General features: G+C 45.6%; 1 protein-coding gene across 1 annotated transcript; it reads left to right on the plus strand.

Moving 5' to 3' along the window:
* The first annotated feature begins 8,075 nt into the window (after window positions 1–8,075).
* asb10 (ankyrin repeat and SOCS box containing 10) lies at window positions 8,076–15,154 on the plus strand. The gene is given in 6 exon segments (XM_089008192.1): window positions 8,076–8,325; window positions 8,328–8,513; window positions 10,123–10,390; window positions 10,478–10,982; window positions 12,416–12,529; window positions 14,560–15,154. Coding segments are annotated over 6 exon segments (1,395 nt in total). The 5' UTR covers window positions 8,076–8,189; the 3' UTR covers window positions 14,746–15,154.
* Window positions 15,155–16,166: the final 1,012 nt, after the last annotated feature.

The following is a 16,166-nucleotide window of genomic DNA, read 5'->3' on the forward strand; positions in this document are numbered from 1 at the left end:
GGACCCGTCGGACATGCTGCTGGTGTTCTTATGCGGATTTAGAGAAGATAAGGATGTCGTCCAAATACACAAAGACAAATACATTGAGGAAATCCCTGAGCACATTGATGAGGCTTTGAAATACGACGGGAGCGTTGGTGAGTCCGAACGGCATCGCCAGGTATGCCGCAAGGCCCCAAGGGCATTTTGAATGCAGTCTTCCACTCGCCCCCCTCTCTGATGCGAACTACGCCAATCCAGCTTTGTGAATATGGTGGCCGATTCGAGGGGCGCGAAGCCCAAATCCACGAGGGGGAGAGGGTATTTGTTGCGGATGGTGATGTCGTTCAGACCCCGGTAATCAACACATGGACGCTGGGACTTATCTTTCTTTTCAATAAAGAAGAACCCCGCGGAAAACGTGAAGGTCGCATGAGTCCCGCCGCGAGGGAAGAGTCAATGTATGTGCGCAGGGCTTCTTGTTCCAGGTGTGAAATGTGGTAAAGTCGGGAGTCCGGTAGTGGAGCCCCGGGCTGCAGTTCTATGGTGCAGTCATATGGTGGGGTTGCAGGGATTGTGCATTGTCTTTGCTGAATGCCTCCCGCAGATCGTGATAACAACGCGGCACGCCCTCGAGACATATCTCTTTGGGCGAGCCGCCACGGGAGGGGTCTCGCCCTGCCGTAGCCAACCGCAGACAGTTAGCGTAGCAGTAGGGGCGCCACCCTGTATGGTGAGGCCCTCCCACGATATGAAAGGGTCATGGGTGCTGAGCTAGGGGAGGCCCAGCACAAGTGGCACGTTGTGGGAGGGTATGAGCAAAAACCGGCGGTGTTCGACATGGTTGCCCGACAGCCGGAGTTTGAGTGGTGCGGTGATTCGTGTGACCCTGGCTAAAAGTCAGTCGTCAGTTGTCGAGAATGTCCATGGGGATTTTAAGTTTCTCGATGCCGCAACGCAATGTCACTGCCATTTGGGAGTCGATAAAGCACCCATCTGCCCCCGAATCCAGTAAAACCCGTATAGCTTGGGAGTTGGACGGGCCAATTAATTCGCCGTCCAACTTCAACCGCGTGACGGGCGCCGTCCTTGACGCTTCCGACGGTCGCCGCGGTCACCGTTTAGACGGGGACTTAAGGATGCTGGAGGTCTTTGACGGGGGCCCTTGAGTGTGACGACCCTCGGGGTTGGCACAATCGCTCCCGCTCCCCATCTGCATCTGGGGACCCCACCTTGCATCGCACCTGCTCGTTACCGCCGGGTGTGGTCGTCCGCTGCTTTCTTCCGGGTTCGCTGGACCGCTGGGTGCCTTGCTCCCGCTGCCTCTCCCGGAGGCGATGGTCCAGGCAGATGACTACATCGATCATCTCGCTGAGGGTGGTGCCAGGGTCGCAGGTGGTCAACTCGTCCCTGAGAGCGGCGCTCAGTCCGCGACGAAACACTCATCTCAGCCCCCGATCGTTGAAGCCACTCCGGGCAGCCAGGATGCGGAAGGCGATGGAATACTCAGCGGCCGAACGCGTTCCTTGTACGCAGTCATGGAGGAGTCCCTCAGCCTCGCACTCTGTGACCGGGTTGTGTAACACTTGGCGAAACTCGGCCACAAAGTCCGGGTAGGAAAAGCATAGTTCGGGCTGGGACTCCTGGACGGCCAACACCCAGGACTTGGCCTGGCCCGTGAGAAGGCTGGCAATGAAAGCCACCTTAGACTCATCGCTAACGAAGGCGGAGGGTTGTTGCTCAAAAACCAGCGAGCCCTGCATCAGGAATTGATCACAGCGCCTGGGTTCGCCTACGTAGCGTGAGGGGTTTAGCAGGGAGAGCTCGCGACTACTTAAGGGGGGGCGTCAGGGTAGCGAGGCGTGTGTCAACCTCCTGTAGGCGTTGAGCCAGCGAGGACACGGTGTGGTGGACCTCCGCGACCGCTTTTGCCAGCTAGTTCGAACGCTCCGCCTGATGGGCTAAGGCGGATATGAACTTGTCTCCATCGGCGAGATCCATAGTTGGCCGGTGTATTATGTCACGTCCGCTCGAGGAGTGGAAACACAACTCGACGGACGAAAAAGGAACTGTTTGGATCCGAAATACACGATGGAGACAGTATAATTCAATAAAGGTTTTACTGAGACACGCAGGGCAAAACAGAAGGTAAGGCAACCAAACAGACGAGCGGGTGACAGGGTAACGAATGAAAGACACCGGCGAGGGCCGAGCAGGAACGGGTGGCTTTTATAGCCAGAATAACAATCAAAGGAATTGGAACCAGGTGAGTAAGCCCGGAGAGCAGGGAGGGGAGGGGCGCGCACCTGAATCCAGCAGACATTTAAACAGCTTCTTCCCCCAAGCCATTAACTCTTTGAACTCTTTGAACTCTTTCAACTGTAGCCAAAATGGAACTGTATAGTGCCACTTAGCAGTTTTTTTTTTTGACGACGATACTAGTGCAGCGTGTTCTACCGGAAACAAATTCCTTGTGTGTTCTACATACTTGCCAATAAAGATGATTCTGATTCTGATTCTGACGGCAATTAGAATGTGACAACTACTATATGTATTGCATTTCTGAAATATGAATTAAGCAACAAAAGCAAGTCAGAAGCCTTCTAACGATCTTGATCAATTGAAACAGGTGTTTTGCCGGAAGGAAACATTCAAAATTTTGAATTTATTAGCCTTTATTAGCCTCGCAGTGGAGAAATTTACATTTCATTGCAGAAAAGTGATGAAAGTAATAGGAAAGCAAAGGAAGAAGTAGCAAAACAATACAAGACCCTCAGCCACTCTAGCGGCGCAATCTTGAAGTCAAAAGAACAAAAAAGTAAATAACAAATAATATGACAACACAAAGACACAGAGAGTATTTCAATCTTAAGCACGTTCTGCACCCTCGTTGATATTTGAAGCAGTTCTCACTGCAAAAGGAGAGGATCAAACCGTCCTTTTCACCAGTGGATCGAGGACGTCATGATGAAATGTGCACGTCTGCTATCAGCTAAATGTTGAGGGCAAACATGAAGCTGGAGCATCCATTGACGCAAAGAGATTGTCTCACATCTTCTGACCCACATATATCGTCCCTGAGCTGTCCTGCGACGACAGTCATTTGGCACTGACATTCCTCCCAATGAAAAAATGGTACTGGCATATCCATGCTGCCGAAAAGGCGTAACCGCCCAGCAGTCTCCTCCTTGATGCTGAAAAACAATCCATATCATTTCCACACGATGCACAACAGCTCAAAGTGACAAAAGAAAAGACAAAAACAACACAAAAAGAAAAAAAAAGCTAGGCTCCTGAGAGCACTTGCTGACTTTCTGTCCCCTCTTTGTTGTATGAAGCAGTTCTAGATGAAAGAAAAGAGGATCAAAGTCTCCCTTCACCAGTGGAAAAGAGATGTCACACTCAAAACTTGTGCAACATCTCATGTCCGCTACAACTTAAATTTGAAAGTAAACAAGAAGTGGTAGTATCCATGATCCAAAAAAATAGAACATGATTGCTTCACTTTTCTTGTCCCAGATCCGCATCAATTGCAAATGTCGACTCTCACTTCCAAATACATACATCCTTTGAGGACTGCCGTTGCCCACCCGTGGTCAATAAGGTTTCAGATTGCAATACAATACAATACTGGAGTGGCTGCCTTTCCAGCAGCTCAGGTATTTTGTTTTTCTACTTTCATTCCTTTTATAACTTTGTTGCTGTGAAATGTACATTTCTCCACTGTGAGACTCATAAAGGCAAATCCAATCAATCCAATCATTTTACTTACGTCTGTGTAAGCTCTCAGTCGTACAGGAGTGGTCCATCGATGAGAAGGTTTCTTCAGCCGTCATCTGTACTTCTTTGAAAGTGTCGGACGTTTCGCCTCCTATCCAAGAGGCTTCGTCAGCGAACTAAAGTCTTACTCGTCGTATCGGCCCTATTTATATATCCCTAATGTCCAGCCATGGCGGCGCCGGACCTATGATAGGTCCCTACTCTCAGGTTGGGGGGAGCAGAGGACCCTCCCTGTGGCCCCACTGATTGTTCCTACAGTCCTGACTAACGACTTGCCTGTTTGCCCCCCTCCCTCCGGTACCTCAGTGGTCATTCAACAAATGTCAGAAAGAAAGAATAAGGAATGAAACCACAAATTCTCAAGATACAAAAAAGGAGAGGAGTAGCAGTACCTTACATTGCAGGAGTTTCTGAAAAGCTACAAAGAGTCTAAAGAGTTTGATGGTTCTCTTTATTTGTAAGTAGGTTCGTTGTTAGATCTCCCAGGCAGGTGACGCGCAGAGCTTGATCGTGGCGTGGAGTCGAGCAAGTCGTGCCGTGATGTCCGTCCGACGCCTGGCATGAGCCGGGCGTGCCTGTGCGGGGCTTTGCAAGTCTCTTTGAGTCTGTGAGTCTGAGATGAGTCTGATCCTCTCTGTCCCACGACAGCTGCTTTTATACCATTTTCAAGCGTGTGATATGCGTCAGGGTGAGACGCACATCAAGGAGATCAAGGAATTGAAAGACATTAAAGCTGCGGTGCGCACCGGTGACGCCACAGGGCTCCCCTCCTGGATCCGAATTCGGTGAAAGCGATGAAGGAAAAATAAAAAATAAAAGTCATTCTGCGACACGGAGAGGTCAGGCATGATGACGGTCGATCACCGGGCATGGCAGGCGTCGGTCGGGAGGGTGCAGAGAAAGTTTCGGTGGTGCTTGAAGTCGTTGTACGGGAGCACGCGCAACGTGTGCTCTACGATTGCCAGTTTGAGTCGATCAATGGAAACTTTCCTCGCGGCCGTCGAGTCGATTCCGGAAGGTCTTCTCACCGCGGAGTCGTTCACCTGGGGTCGGTCGAGTCGGGGAATCGATGAGGGACTGTGAGGACAGGGAGCCTGGGGTTGGTCATACTGCCGGGCACGGACAGGCGGGTCATCGGCGACGGTGGCGTTGATCGCGCTGCCACGGCGCTCTGCAGGACGCTGAGGAAGCACGCTGACGTCGGCAGCCGAGTCGGCCATGAAGCGTCTTCCCGAAGTCCGATCGTGGACATAAGCGATGTCTGACGATGTCCGATCGTGGACATATACGATGTCTGATCGTGGACATAAACGATGCAGCTAGTTGCAGAGTCGCCAGGCGAATTGGACGGTGTTGGCCATCAGGGTGCGGCAGGTTTCACGGGTGGTGGCGGCCCATCGGTAGCTCGACTCGAGGGGTCTTGTTGTGAAGATACGGGTTCAAGGGCGGCTGGGAAATCTGGTTCTTTCCATTTGGAGAGTTGATTGGGCTGAGGAGGAGGGAAAAAAATCCTCCTGGCTGGCTCGCCAATAAAGAGTTTGATGGTTCTCTTTATTTGTAAGTAGGTTCGTTGTTAGATCTCCCAGGCAGATGACGCCACAAGTCCTTTGGCAACACAAAATTCCTACTTATTTCAAATCGATGAACACGTTAAGGCAAAAATTTGTGCATCCAAAAGATAGGCTGCCAAATGAACAACAAGGTAATGTAGTTTATTCAATACATTGTAAGAATGAAAATTGTAAGGAGCAGTACATTGGGGAGACTCAACAAATTCTCCAAAAAAGACTTTATCGGTCGGCTAGCAAAAGCTAGCAACCACTCATTTGACGACAATGAGGTTAAAATCGTAGCGAAAGAACATAGATGGTTTGAAAGGGGAGTAAAAGAAGCGGTTCTCATAAAACAACAAAATCCTTCATTAAACCGGTCTAGTGGGGTGAAGTTCAATGTGGATCGTTCATACAATAGCCTGCTTAGGCAAAACAGGTTACACAACATTTGTAATGCTGATGAGGTGACACCGGAGGGAGGGGGGCAAACAAGCCAGTCGTTAGTTAGGAATGTAGGAACAATCAGTGGGGCCACCGGGAGTGGTCCTCTGCTCCCCCCAACCTGAGAGTAGGAACCTATCATAGCTGGGTCCGGCGCCGCCATGTCTGAACATTAGGGATATATAAATAGGGCCGATACGACGATTGTGCTTTGTTTTTATTGTAAAGTGTCCTTGGGTGTTCTGAAAGGCGCTTGAAATTAAACGTATTATTATTATTACAGGGTTCGCGTCCCGGTCCGGCCTCCCTGTGTGGAGTTTGCATGTTCTCCCCGGACCCGCGTGGGTTTTCTCCGGGTCCTCCGGTTTCCTCCCACACTCAAAAAACATGCATGGCAGGCAGATTGAACACTCCACATTGACCCTAGGTGTGAGTGTGAGAGTGACTGTTGTATGTCTTTGTGTGCCCTGCGATTGGCTGGCAACCAATTCAGGGTGTCCCCCGCCTCGTGCCCGAAGACAGCTGAGATAGGCTCCAGCAACCCCCGCGACCCTAATGAGGAATTAGCGGTACAGAAAACGAGATGAGATAAGATTATTATTACAAGACTGTTCACCATCATCACCCATCTCCACTCTCTTCATAATGTTTGCGTATGACACAACTGTGGTGGGCCTCATCAACAACTGGCCACGTGGTGCAAGGACAACTATCTCCGTCTGAATGTGGAGAAGACGAAGGAGATTGTTGTGGACTTCAGGAGAGTGCATCCCGAGCATACTCCACCAACCATCGACGGTGCTGCAGTGGAGAGAGTGAGCAACACCAAGTTCCTGGGAGTGTGCATATCCGAAGACCTGTCTTGGAGCCACAACACGGCATCACTGGCCAAGAGATCCCACCAGCGCCTGTACTTCCTCCGCAAGCTCAGAAGAGCTGGAGCCCCGAAACCCATCATGATCCCCTTCTACCGCGATAACATCGAGAGCATCCTGACCAGCTGTATCACCGTGCGGTACGGTGCCTGCACCATGTCCTGCCATAAGACTCTGCAGCGCATCGCGAGGGCAGCTCAGAAGATCATCGGTGTCTCTCTCCCGCCCTTGAGGACAATTACAACACCCGCCTCACCCGCAGAGCCATCAAGGATCGCTGGCAATCACACCACCCTTCCCACAGCCTCTTCAGCCTGCTGCCATCGGGTAGGAGACTGTGGAGTTTCCGAGCAAAGACCAGCAGGGTTAAGGCCAGATTCTTCCACCAGGCAGTCAGGAGACTCAACTCCCTCCCAGCCCTGCCGCCCCCCCCCCCCAGCCCCTTCCCACTGCCACACACACCGAACTCTGAGTACACGCTACACACTGTATTATCATCCTGAACTGTATTTTTAATTATTTCTCTATTATTTTTTTCTGCAAGACCTCACTTCAACCCTTTCTTGTTGTTTGTTTTTGCATTGCTACATTACGTCACTTTATATATGTCACTACCTCCCTTTACATACGTCACTACCTCACTTTACATGCGACACTACCTCACTTTACTTTCAGAAATTACATGTATTGTCTTGTCAATTGTCTGTCTTTTTTAGCTACATTATAAGTGCTTGCATACTGGGTCCGAGAGGACATTAATTTAATCTGTGCTGTATGTCATGCATATCAGCATATTTGACAATAAAGCTGACTTTGACTTGACTTTGACTACAGTACAATACAATACATATTCGATTCATGTTGCACTTCACAATGGCTGAAGCTGCAACAAAATGGTTAACAAAGTGAAATACTGGCAATAAACACAACAGAACATTGCAAAGATCACATGACCACCCCCAGAAAACAGGTAGCCATGATTGGTTATTACCCAATGTCTGAACTGTGAAGTCATTGCCAGGCAAGAGCAAGTGGCAAGATGGTTGACCTCTGGAATGGATCAAAAGAATGTGATTTTTAGATGTAATTGATATTCCAAAAAATGTAATTTCAATTGGAATGCCATTTTTAGGCTAATGTTGGCACATAAAACATATTGTCAAGAAAACTTTCAACTTGTTGTGCTCATAATTAAATTTAACAACTGTCATGTTGTTTACATATGAACTGTATCACACCGCTGCATGTGATTTTATTTTCAATGTCACCATTACGAAAAATAAAACATGAATTGCCGTTCTTTTTTTATTTTTAGTAGTCAGGATTAAAGCCAGACAGCAAAGCGTGATAGCTGAGGCTTGTGACTGTTACTCCACGTGAGACGAAAATAGTGTAGTGTGTCACTCTCCAGGGAGGGCTTCGTACCAAATATCAAAACAGGCAGCAGAGAGCAGCTGTGAGGAAAACTGTTCGCATTGACCAGCTCTCAGAGACTTTTCTGTCTCTTTGACTCTGTTATACTCAACCACATTTACTCTTCTGGGAGACAAAGCCGTTGAGAATGTCGAGAGGCAGCTTTGTCTTCACGTCTGATGCTTTACGCTCGCTCCAACTGGATGAAGACATGCTGGAGAGACACAAGTACAAGCAGCGTCTGGCCGCCCATCATCTGCTGAGCTTTGCTCTGAAGAAAGAAGCCAGGACAGGAAACCTTTCAGATCCAACGTTGCGCTGAGGCCGGCTGTGTGCAGAGATGTGGTGATCCAAAACGTTTTGTACACAGGCAACTTGCAGGCTATGCAGCGCCTCTTTCCTCGAGGATCCACTGCCAGCCTCATCATCGAACCGCAGGGTGGGGAGATGCGCTGGTTCACCCGGGGGGAGGGTAAGAGATCACATCTGTCACCATTAGAATTTAATTTAGCAATTTGACACGTGGTAGCCTCATATATGAGGATTGTGTTGTTTCACGTTCAATGGGGGCATGGCATTAACTTGTATTGTACAGTACATAGTATGCAAATCACGACCAGCAAGCCACCTCTGCATGTCTACGTGATGTGCCGATCAAACACAGAAACACTTCATTTTTAGAAAGGTATCATGGGGAACACATTGATGAGAAATGTCTGCTATAAAATCCGCAGCATCTGTGCTCATGTACTGCTGCTTTGAGCCAAATACAAACCAATGTCAAAGCCATTACTTGTTGATTGACTGACTCTGAAATGCCTCCCCCCAATTTATAGATTCAGTGTTAAAAGGTATAATTTTAGAATAGCTCTATCCTGTGACTCATTGCTGCTTACACCCTAAACTAGACATGTTAACCAGACATACTAGTGCAGCGTGTTCGACCGGAAACAAATTCCTTGTGTGTTCTACATACTTGGCAATAAAGATGATTCTGATTCAGATTCTGAAGTCCGTCCCAGAGGCCAAATGCGGCCCATGGTTAAATTTCATCCGGGCCGCTGCCTCCGTCATGAAATCAACAATGTCTGGCCCGCATGCAGAACTAATACTTTGGGCAGTAGCCCTGTTACCTACGCTAAGTTACATATGCTAAGTACTCCCATATAGAGGCTCAGTTAGGAACAGCAAATTAGTATGTGAGTAATTAACTAAATTAGCCCCCCCCCCCCCCCCCAATTTTTGAAAATGGCAATTTTCTTTTTTTCTTTTTCAAATGGTGACAATCAACAAAAAAGCAATTACTTCTGTTCAACTGTTGTAAAAAAAGTGTTAAAAAAGTGAAGTGAATATTCAATTTTAATGTCAATTCAATTTTGATATGCAGGTTTCAAATGAACCAAAACACATGCTTAGGAGAGCTGAAATTAAAATAAAAAAACAAATGTGAAACCCAGAATGTCTCACTGAAATGTATTTTAATTAATCAGTGTTATATGTAAAGAATGTTCGCCAAGGTTGGTCACCCAACATTTTTAACACACGAAATGCGGCCCCCTTTTCAAAACGTTTGGACACCCCTTGTCCTACACCAGTGGCTCAAATCTGCTCTGGCATAGTTTACTGGGTCATATCACATGACCTCCAGAAATAGCCTCGTCTACTCAAACAACACACATCACCAAGTTGATCCTCATGCAAAAAAGCACTTGTCCAGAAGTCATTGGGCAGAAACGATGGCTTATGCGGCGCAAAAGGTGAAGTGTCACAATCCGAAGACGTTCCGCAGCGACGTGATCAACATAGCCAAGGCCAAAGGTTGCGTCCTGCGGTTTTGGAACTCTTTGCTTGTGGGCGACGAGCTGACGCTGCTCAGCATAATGGACGATGATGAATATGTCTATCTGATTGACGCCACTTATGACACCAGCAACATAGACGAGTGGACCAACTTCAGATTTAACTACAGAAGCTTGAGTAGGTTTTTAAAACAGTTACACATACTACCAACAGAGGGACCAAATTCTACTTTTTGTAAGTGATAGAACCATGAATCTCAGTGTTATTCTTTGTCTCGGCAGGGCTTTGGTCGCTAACATATGAGCAGGAGCTCACAACGCCGCTTCACATCACGGCTGGCAGAGGTTTCACTGAATGCCTGAAACTCCTGCTGAAACGAGGAGCCACCGTGGACCTGGCTCCAGGTGGTATCACCGCCTTGCACGAGGCATGTGTTCACTGTGAGCCAGAGTGTACCAGACTGCTGCTAGTCCACGGTGCCAACGCCAATGCTGTCTCAGAGGACGGTCGTATGCCTTTGCACTTGTGCACCAGCCCGGAGTCCTTCGAGTGAGTATTGTGTCGCGCAAGGGCATAAAATGTTGGCTTTCATGCAAACATAATTGTATTTCTTCTCTTCCCAACCTCCATCTGAAGATGTGCCAAGTACCTCCTTCAGTATGGCGCTGCCCTCAACGGCCGCACTGTGGATGAAGACGACACTCCCTTGCACGTGGCGGCCAGGAACGGTCTGACGGACCACGTGCAGCTCTACTTGGGCTACGGAGCCACCGTGGACAAAAAGAATGACGAAGGACTCACGCCCCTGAACGCTGCCTGCTCCCAGCCGCAGGAGCTGCAGGACCTCCAGCGTTACTTCAGCTTGTGCCAAATTCTGATCAAAGCCGGAGCTGATATCCACACAACAGACCAGGACAAACATACGCCCTTGCACATGGCGTGTAAGAATGTCAATGCGGACTTAGTTGAGCTGCTGTTAGCCAATGGGGCCAGCGTGAACGAAATGGACTATGGCGGTGAAGCACCGATGCACAACGTCCTCAAGGTGGTTTGCTACAAGCTCCCCCATAGTCCAGAGAGGGTTGTTCGTGCCTTGCTCAATTACGGCTCCATACGAGTATGGCCTGGAGCACTTCCCAAGGTAGGAAAGCAGCTCAACAAACTTTGTACATTTTTTGTTGTGTTTCTGCTTTAATTTCTTCCAAACTATGCAATGTTAGCCGTTCCACTTGTGAGTTCCTTGGTTTTCAGCCCTTTTCTATGATGATGACAACGTTATCAAATTGTGCATTAAGTTGTTATAACTAATCTTTGCAAATTTAGAAATTTGTGCGAATTGATGATCGTCTATGTGTGCCATGTGGTTGACGACAATGTAAAGTTAGAAAGTCCACCCTGGTAGCATATTTACACAAAAAGTACAGACTATATAGGCAGTAAAGGTCACTTGCTCATTTTTCTGTGGCAGTCTGACTGTTGACTCCTACTTACCAATTGTTTTCCCCAATTCTTCTTCTTTTCCTTTCGGCTTTTCCTTTCAGGGGTCCCCACAGCAAATCAGTGTCCTCCATCTAACCCTGTTTTGTGCATCCTCTTCTCTCACATCAGCTACCTTCATGTCCTCATTGACAACATCCAAAAACCTCCTCTTCGGTCTTCCTCTCAGTCTCCTGCCAGGCAGTTCAAGGCTCAGAATCCTTCTCCCGATATAGTCACTTTCTCTCCTCTGGACATGTCCAAACCGTCTCAGTCTGGCTCTCTGACTTTCTCCCCAAAGCCTCTAATATGAGTTGTCTCTCTAATAGGCATATCCAATCCAATCCAATAATGTACTCATTCCTGATCCTATCCAACCTGGTCACTCCCAAAGAAAACCTCAACATCTTCAGCTCTGCTACCTCCAGCTCTGCTTCCTGTCTTTTCTTCAGTGGCACTGTCTCCAGTCCAAACAACATGGCTGGTCTCACCACTGTTTTATACACTTTTCCTTTCATCCTTACTGAAACCCTTCTATCACACATCACACCTGACATTTTTCTCCAGCCGCTCCAGCCTGCCTGGACACGCTTCTTCACATCTTTTCCACACTCTCCATTGCTCTGTACAGTTGACCCCAAGTGCTTAAAATCCTCCACCTTTGAAAGGAGCTAAGAGTGAATAATTAGTCAGTTTGGGATAAAGGTGTCTAATTTTGCATCATTAGTGAGCGGTGCACTTTTGCCACCTTGACCTTGTGTCATTACCAAGACTTCTCAACTTCCCAATCCTTCCCTGACACAACATGCAGCGCTGCTCTCAATGCAGCAGGAAGCAGGCTCACAACTATGGAGTGCACCCACGTGCACCAGACAAAAAACGCCTGCTTCCTAATTAGGCGAATGTTAATAGGAGATTAATTAGCACTAATTGCATAATTTCCAGTTAGACCCCCTGAGGGAGCCCCAATCTGTTCATTTCACAAGTGTTTAATTACTTTTGTTCTTTTGAATCTATGGCGCTGGCTCACAAACTCCAGCTAATGGCAATAGTTTGATTCCTGTTGCGTTATATCTGCATTCTGATGTTGATTTTCAGGTTCTGAGGCACTGCTCTCAATCTCCGCGCACCATCGAAGTGCTGCTCAACTCCTACAGTCACCTTAAGGTCAACGACACCTGGGTTGAATCTGTACCACCCGAGGTCCTTGAGGCAAGTGTATCCGTAGATGGAAACCATCGCTTTATACAATGTATTGTCCCGTATTTTCGGTTGTATAAGGCGCACCTAAAAGCCTTGATTTTCTTCAAAAGATGGCCCTGCGCCTTATACGCAGGTGCGCCTTATATGTGAAGTAATATTGAGCCACAACAGGTCTTGCAACTACCATAGGCAGCCACCGACTCCATTTTCCCATGTAAAAGAAGTAGTGCGTAACCCCAGCCTCTACTGTAGCGCCTTATAATGTGGTTTCCCTTATATTTGGAAAACGTTTCTAAATTTATATATTTGGAAAAGTGTTTTCATTTATCGGGGGTGCGCCTAATATATGGGAAAAGTTTGAAATATACCATTCATTGGGGGTGCGCCTTATACTCCGGTTTACTTTACACACGGGAAAATACGGTATTTAGTGGGCTTACACACAGTACCAATTTTTAATTCTTATTCATTTTTTTTCAGTGAGTGACATTCCACACATAATTGTTTTTGTACTTGCATTTAGAGTAGTCTTTCCCAAGCTTGGATAAATTCAGAGGGTTGTCTCAAGGAGGGCATCAGACGTCAAAGCCTGGCCAAAACAAACATGCGAATCAAACCTCTGAAGATGGAGGACACTGATTCACTATGGCGACCCCTGAAGGGAAAAGCCGAAAGGAAAAGAAGATGACTTAGAGTACCTTTAAATATTTTGATGCCATATAATCACTTTCTGTCATGTTTGTAAATGTGTGTGTGCACTCTGAATATTGCACGGAAGCTTGAGTTGAAGAAAAAAAAAATCATTTTTTGCTTCAGAAAATCATTCAGAACCTTGTGCAGAGTTGTTGAAATAACAAAAACACGTGCCAACAACTTGGATAGACTGAGTCAACTTTATAATAACCTCTTGATAACAGATGGATTGATGTACCCACCACTGGTGGTGGTGGTAGTGGTGGTGGTAGTAGTAGTAGGAGTAGTAGTAGTAGTAGTAGTAGTAGTAGTAGTAGTAGTAGTAGTAGTAGTAATTAGTTAAATTGGGTAAATTTCAATTTGCCAATGTCACGGTGACGCAAATACTTCTTGCGTGTCCAGACTGAAATATGGAGGAGAGATAAAAACACAATTAAGAGGTAACAAGATTTACTCTATCAGATATTAAACATTGCAGTATTCAGATGAGATGACCAGGATGCCATAGTTTCAATTCATAGTTTGCCATAGTTTCAATAGTTTTATTTCCCGAACATTAATTCTAATGCAGATGCATCTGAGTCGCCTGGGTCCTATGGAGGTAATCTAGTTTTGTTTTGACGAGGCACCACGAAAAGACGACAACACCCAAACCAAGTGCCCACTATTCAAGACTAACAATCATAAATATTAGTGAATATAATGCACGCCATTAAATCAAAGTCCGTCCTTTCCCACGTTCGTGAGAATTTTCTCATCCGGAGTTGTCTTTCACGGCAAAGAGCACGGTTTTGTTTCTCTGTAAGTGATTTTTTTCCTATGAGTGGTCCGTCTGTGTAAGCTCTCAGTCGTACTGGAGTGGTCCATCAATGAAAAGGTTTCTTCAGCCATCATCTGAACTTCTTTGAAGTTTTAGAAATAAAATCTGAGGTGGTTCTTTAAAGAAGTGACAGATGACGGCTGAAGAAACCTTTTCATGTATCAGTGATCGTTTTTCACTCTGTCCAGAGTTTTTATCAGCAGCGGCTTTTCACTCTATTCGAGGTTTGTCTCGTGCAGCTGTTGAAAAAGCACAAGGCTCACCATTTTGTGGTGAAGGTCAAATAGCGGACATATGAAACCATCTGCTTTTAATGATTTGAAGATAGGACACAGATGAATGCGCAAATTAAAGCTTGATTAAATGTGAATAAATGAATAAAATATAAATGTAAATTACAGCACAATTAATACAATATATATTTGAATAAAAGCATAAACTTGCTTTTAAAATATAAAATACAATCTGTTGACACAAAACAAGACAGACATGAGCTCTATTCATTTTCACAATTCTTCTCAAACAGGCACATCAGGAGTTCTACGAGTCACTTTTCTCCCTTGCACGGACTCCTCGCTCACTGCAGCACTTGTCACGATGCAAACTGAGGGTCTATCTGGAGGGAAGACTCAACAGGGTGGTTCCAAGGCTACCCCTCCCAAACTTTATCAAGAACTACTTGCTTTTGGATTTCAGAGGTTATGTACACTAGTTAGGCATTTTATATGTGCCGTTCAAGAGTCTGTGCCTGCTAGAGATGATTCAATATTGCACGAGTTGATTGGTGTCGAGACTTCCGCTCGCTCTCCGTTTCACCACGAGAGGGCACTTGAGACTTAATCTGATGAGATACGGTATTCCCGGTGCAAATCCCCGGTTTCTTCCAACCCAACATCATTGATCGTTCATCTCCTATGTGCTTTTCCTTGCGTCTATATTAATTGCATTTTAGTTTCTCACTTGATTAGTCTCTTTCTATTTTTAACCGATCAAAGTTCTAATTTGTATCTGAATATCCACTGTGTTTTCATGAACTTTGACAAACCCCGAGCATTTAACGTTATGTTTTTTTTTTTAAATATTTTTTAGCAGCAATAAACTTGAAATCTATTTGAACAATAGCAATTCGCCTCGTTGTGTTTCGTTGTTCTTGTGTTTTCATTCACACGATAGTTTTGCCCAATTATCGAAGTCATAATTTATAGCAAAATTGGATGTCTGCTCACCATAATTTTCACTGCGTATTTGAAGAACAGCATACATTTGAATAGGTGTGAGGAAAACACATTACAGGTGGACCTTCAGAAATGAATATCGTGGAAGCGTTGATTAATTTCAGTAGTTTTATTCAAAACGGAATTATAACTGATGCTCACAATGCTATGAGTGAGTTCTGTTTTCTATGAACTAACCAAATAAAACCATGCAATAGTTTTGTGTAGTAACTCCGTTTGAGCTTACTTTTTCACTTTTAAATCTTCATATTTTCAACGCCTTTCTAATTCATTCCACTTGAAACTAATTTTGAAAAGCATTACAACACTCTGTTTTTATTTCTAAAAGAACAAAATATAGAAATACATTTCGTTTTACTTTAATTGTGATAAAAAAAAAATTCCCTGAATCCTTTCACACCAAATGAACATTACTCAAGCGAAACATGCATTTTAATTATGGAAAAAAATATTATTTGAAGTACTTTTACATATTTTATTTTATGTTATCCATATTCTGAAATAACCACAATAAATCCTGCACAAATTCAATGATTTGAGTTACTATTAGTATTGCTGTTAGCAGTACACTGAAAACAATTGAGAATTTATTTTATATATGCCCAGTTTGCGCAAAAAATAAAATCATCTGCTTTTTTATACATTTTTAAAGTGCCGATTATTGTACCTGGCGTATTCGGACCCAGTCGATTATATTTCGTGCCACCATCTCACTAAATAAAAACTGTAAATAAAAAAATGGACCAGTATATACCGGCGGCAGGAGGTGGGAATTGTTCAATGACGCATGAATTTATTGTCGTCTTTAAAAATCGACCGGTGATCACATCCGTCTCACAGTGCAGAGCTGCAGGGTTCGATTCCTACTCCGGTCTTGCTGTATGGGTTTTGCATGTTC

The sequence above is a fragment of the Hippocampus bargibanti genome, linkage group LG11 (genome assembly GCF_051943395.1).
Source record: "Hippocampus bargibanti isolate YZ-2025 linkage group LG11, ASM5194339v1, whole genome shotgun sequence".
Lineage (NCBI taxonomy): Eukaryota > Metazoa > Chordata > Actinopteri > Syngnathiformes > Syngnathidae > Hippocampus > Hippocampus bargibanti.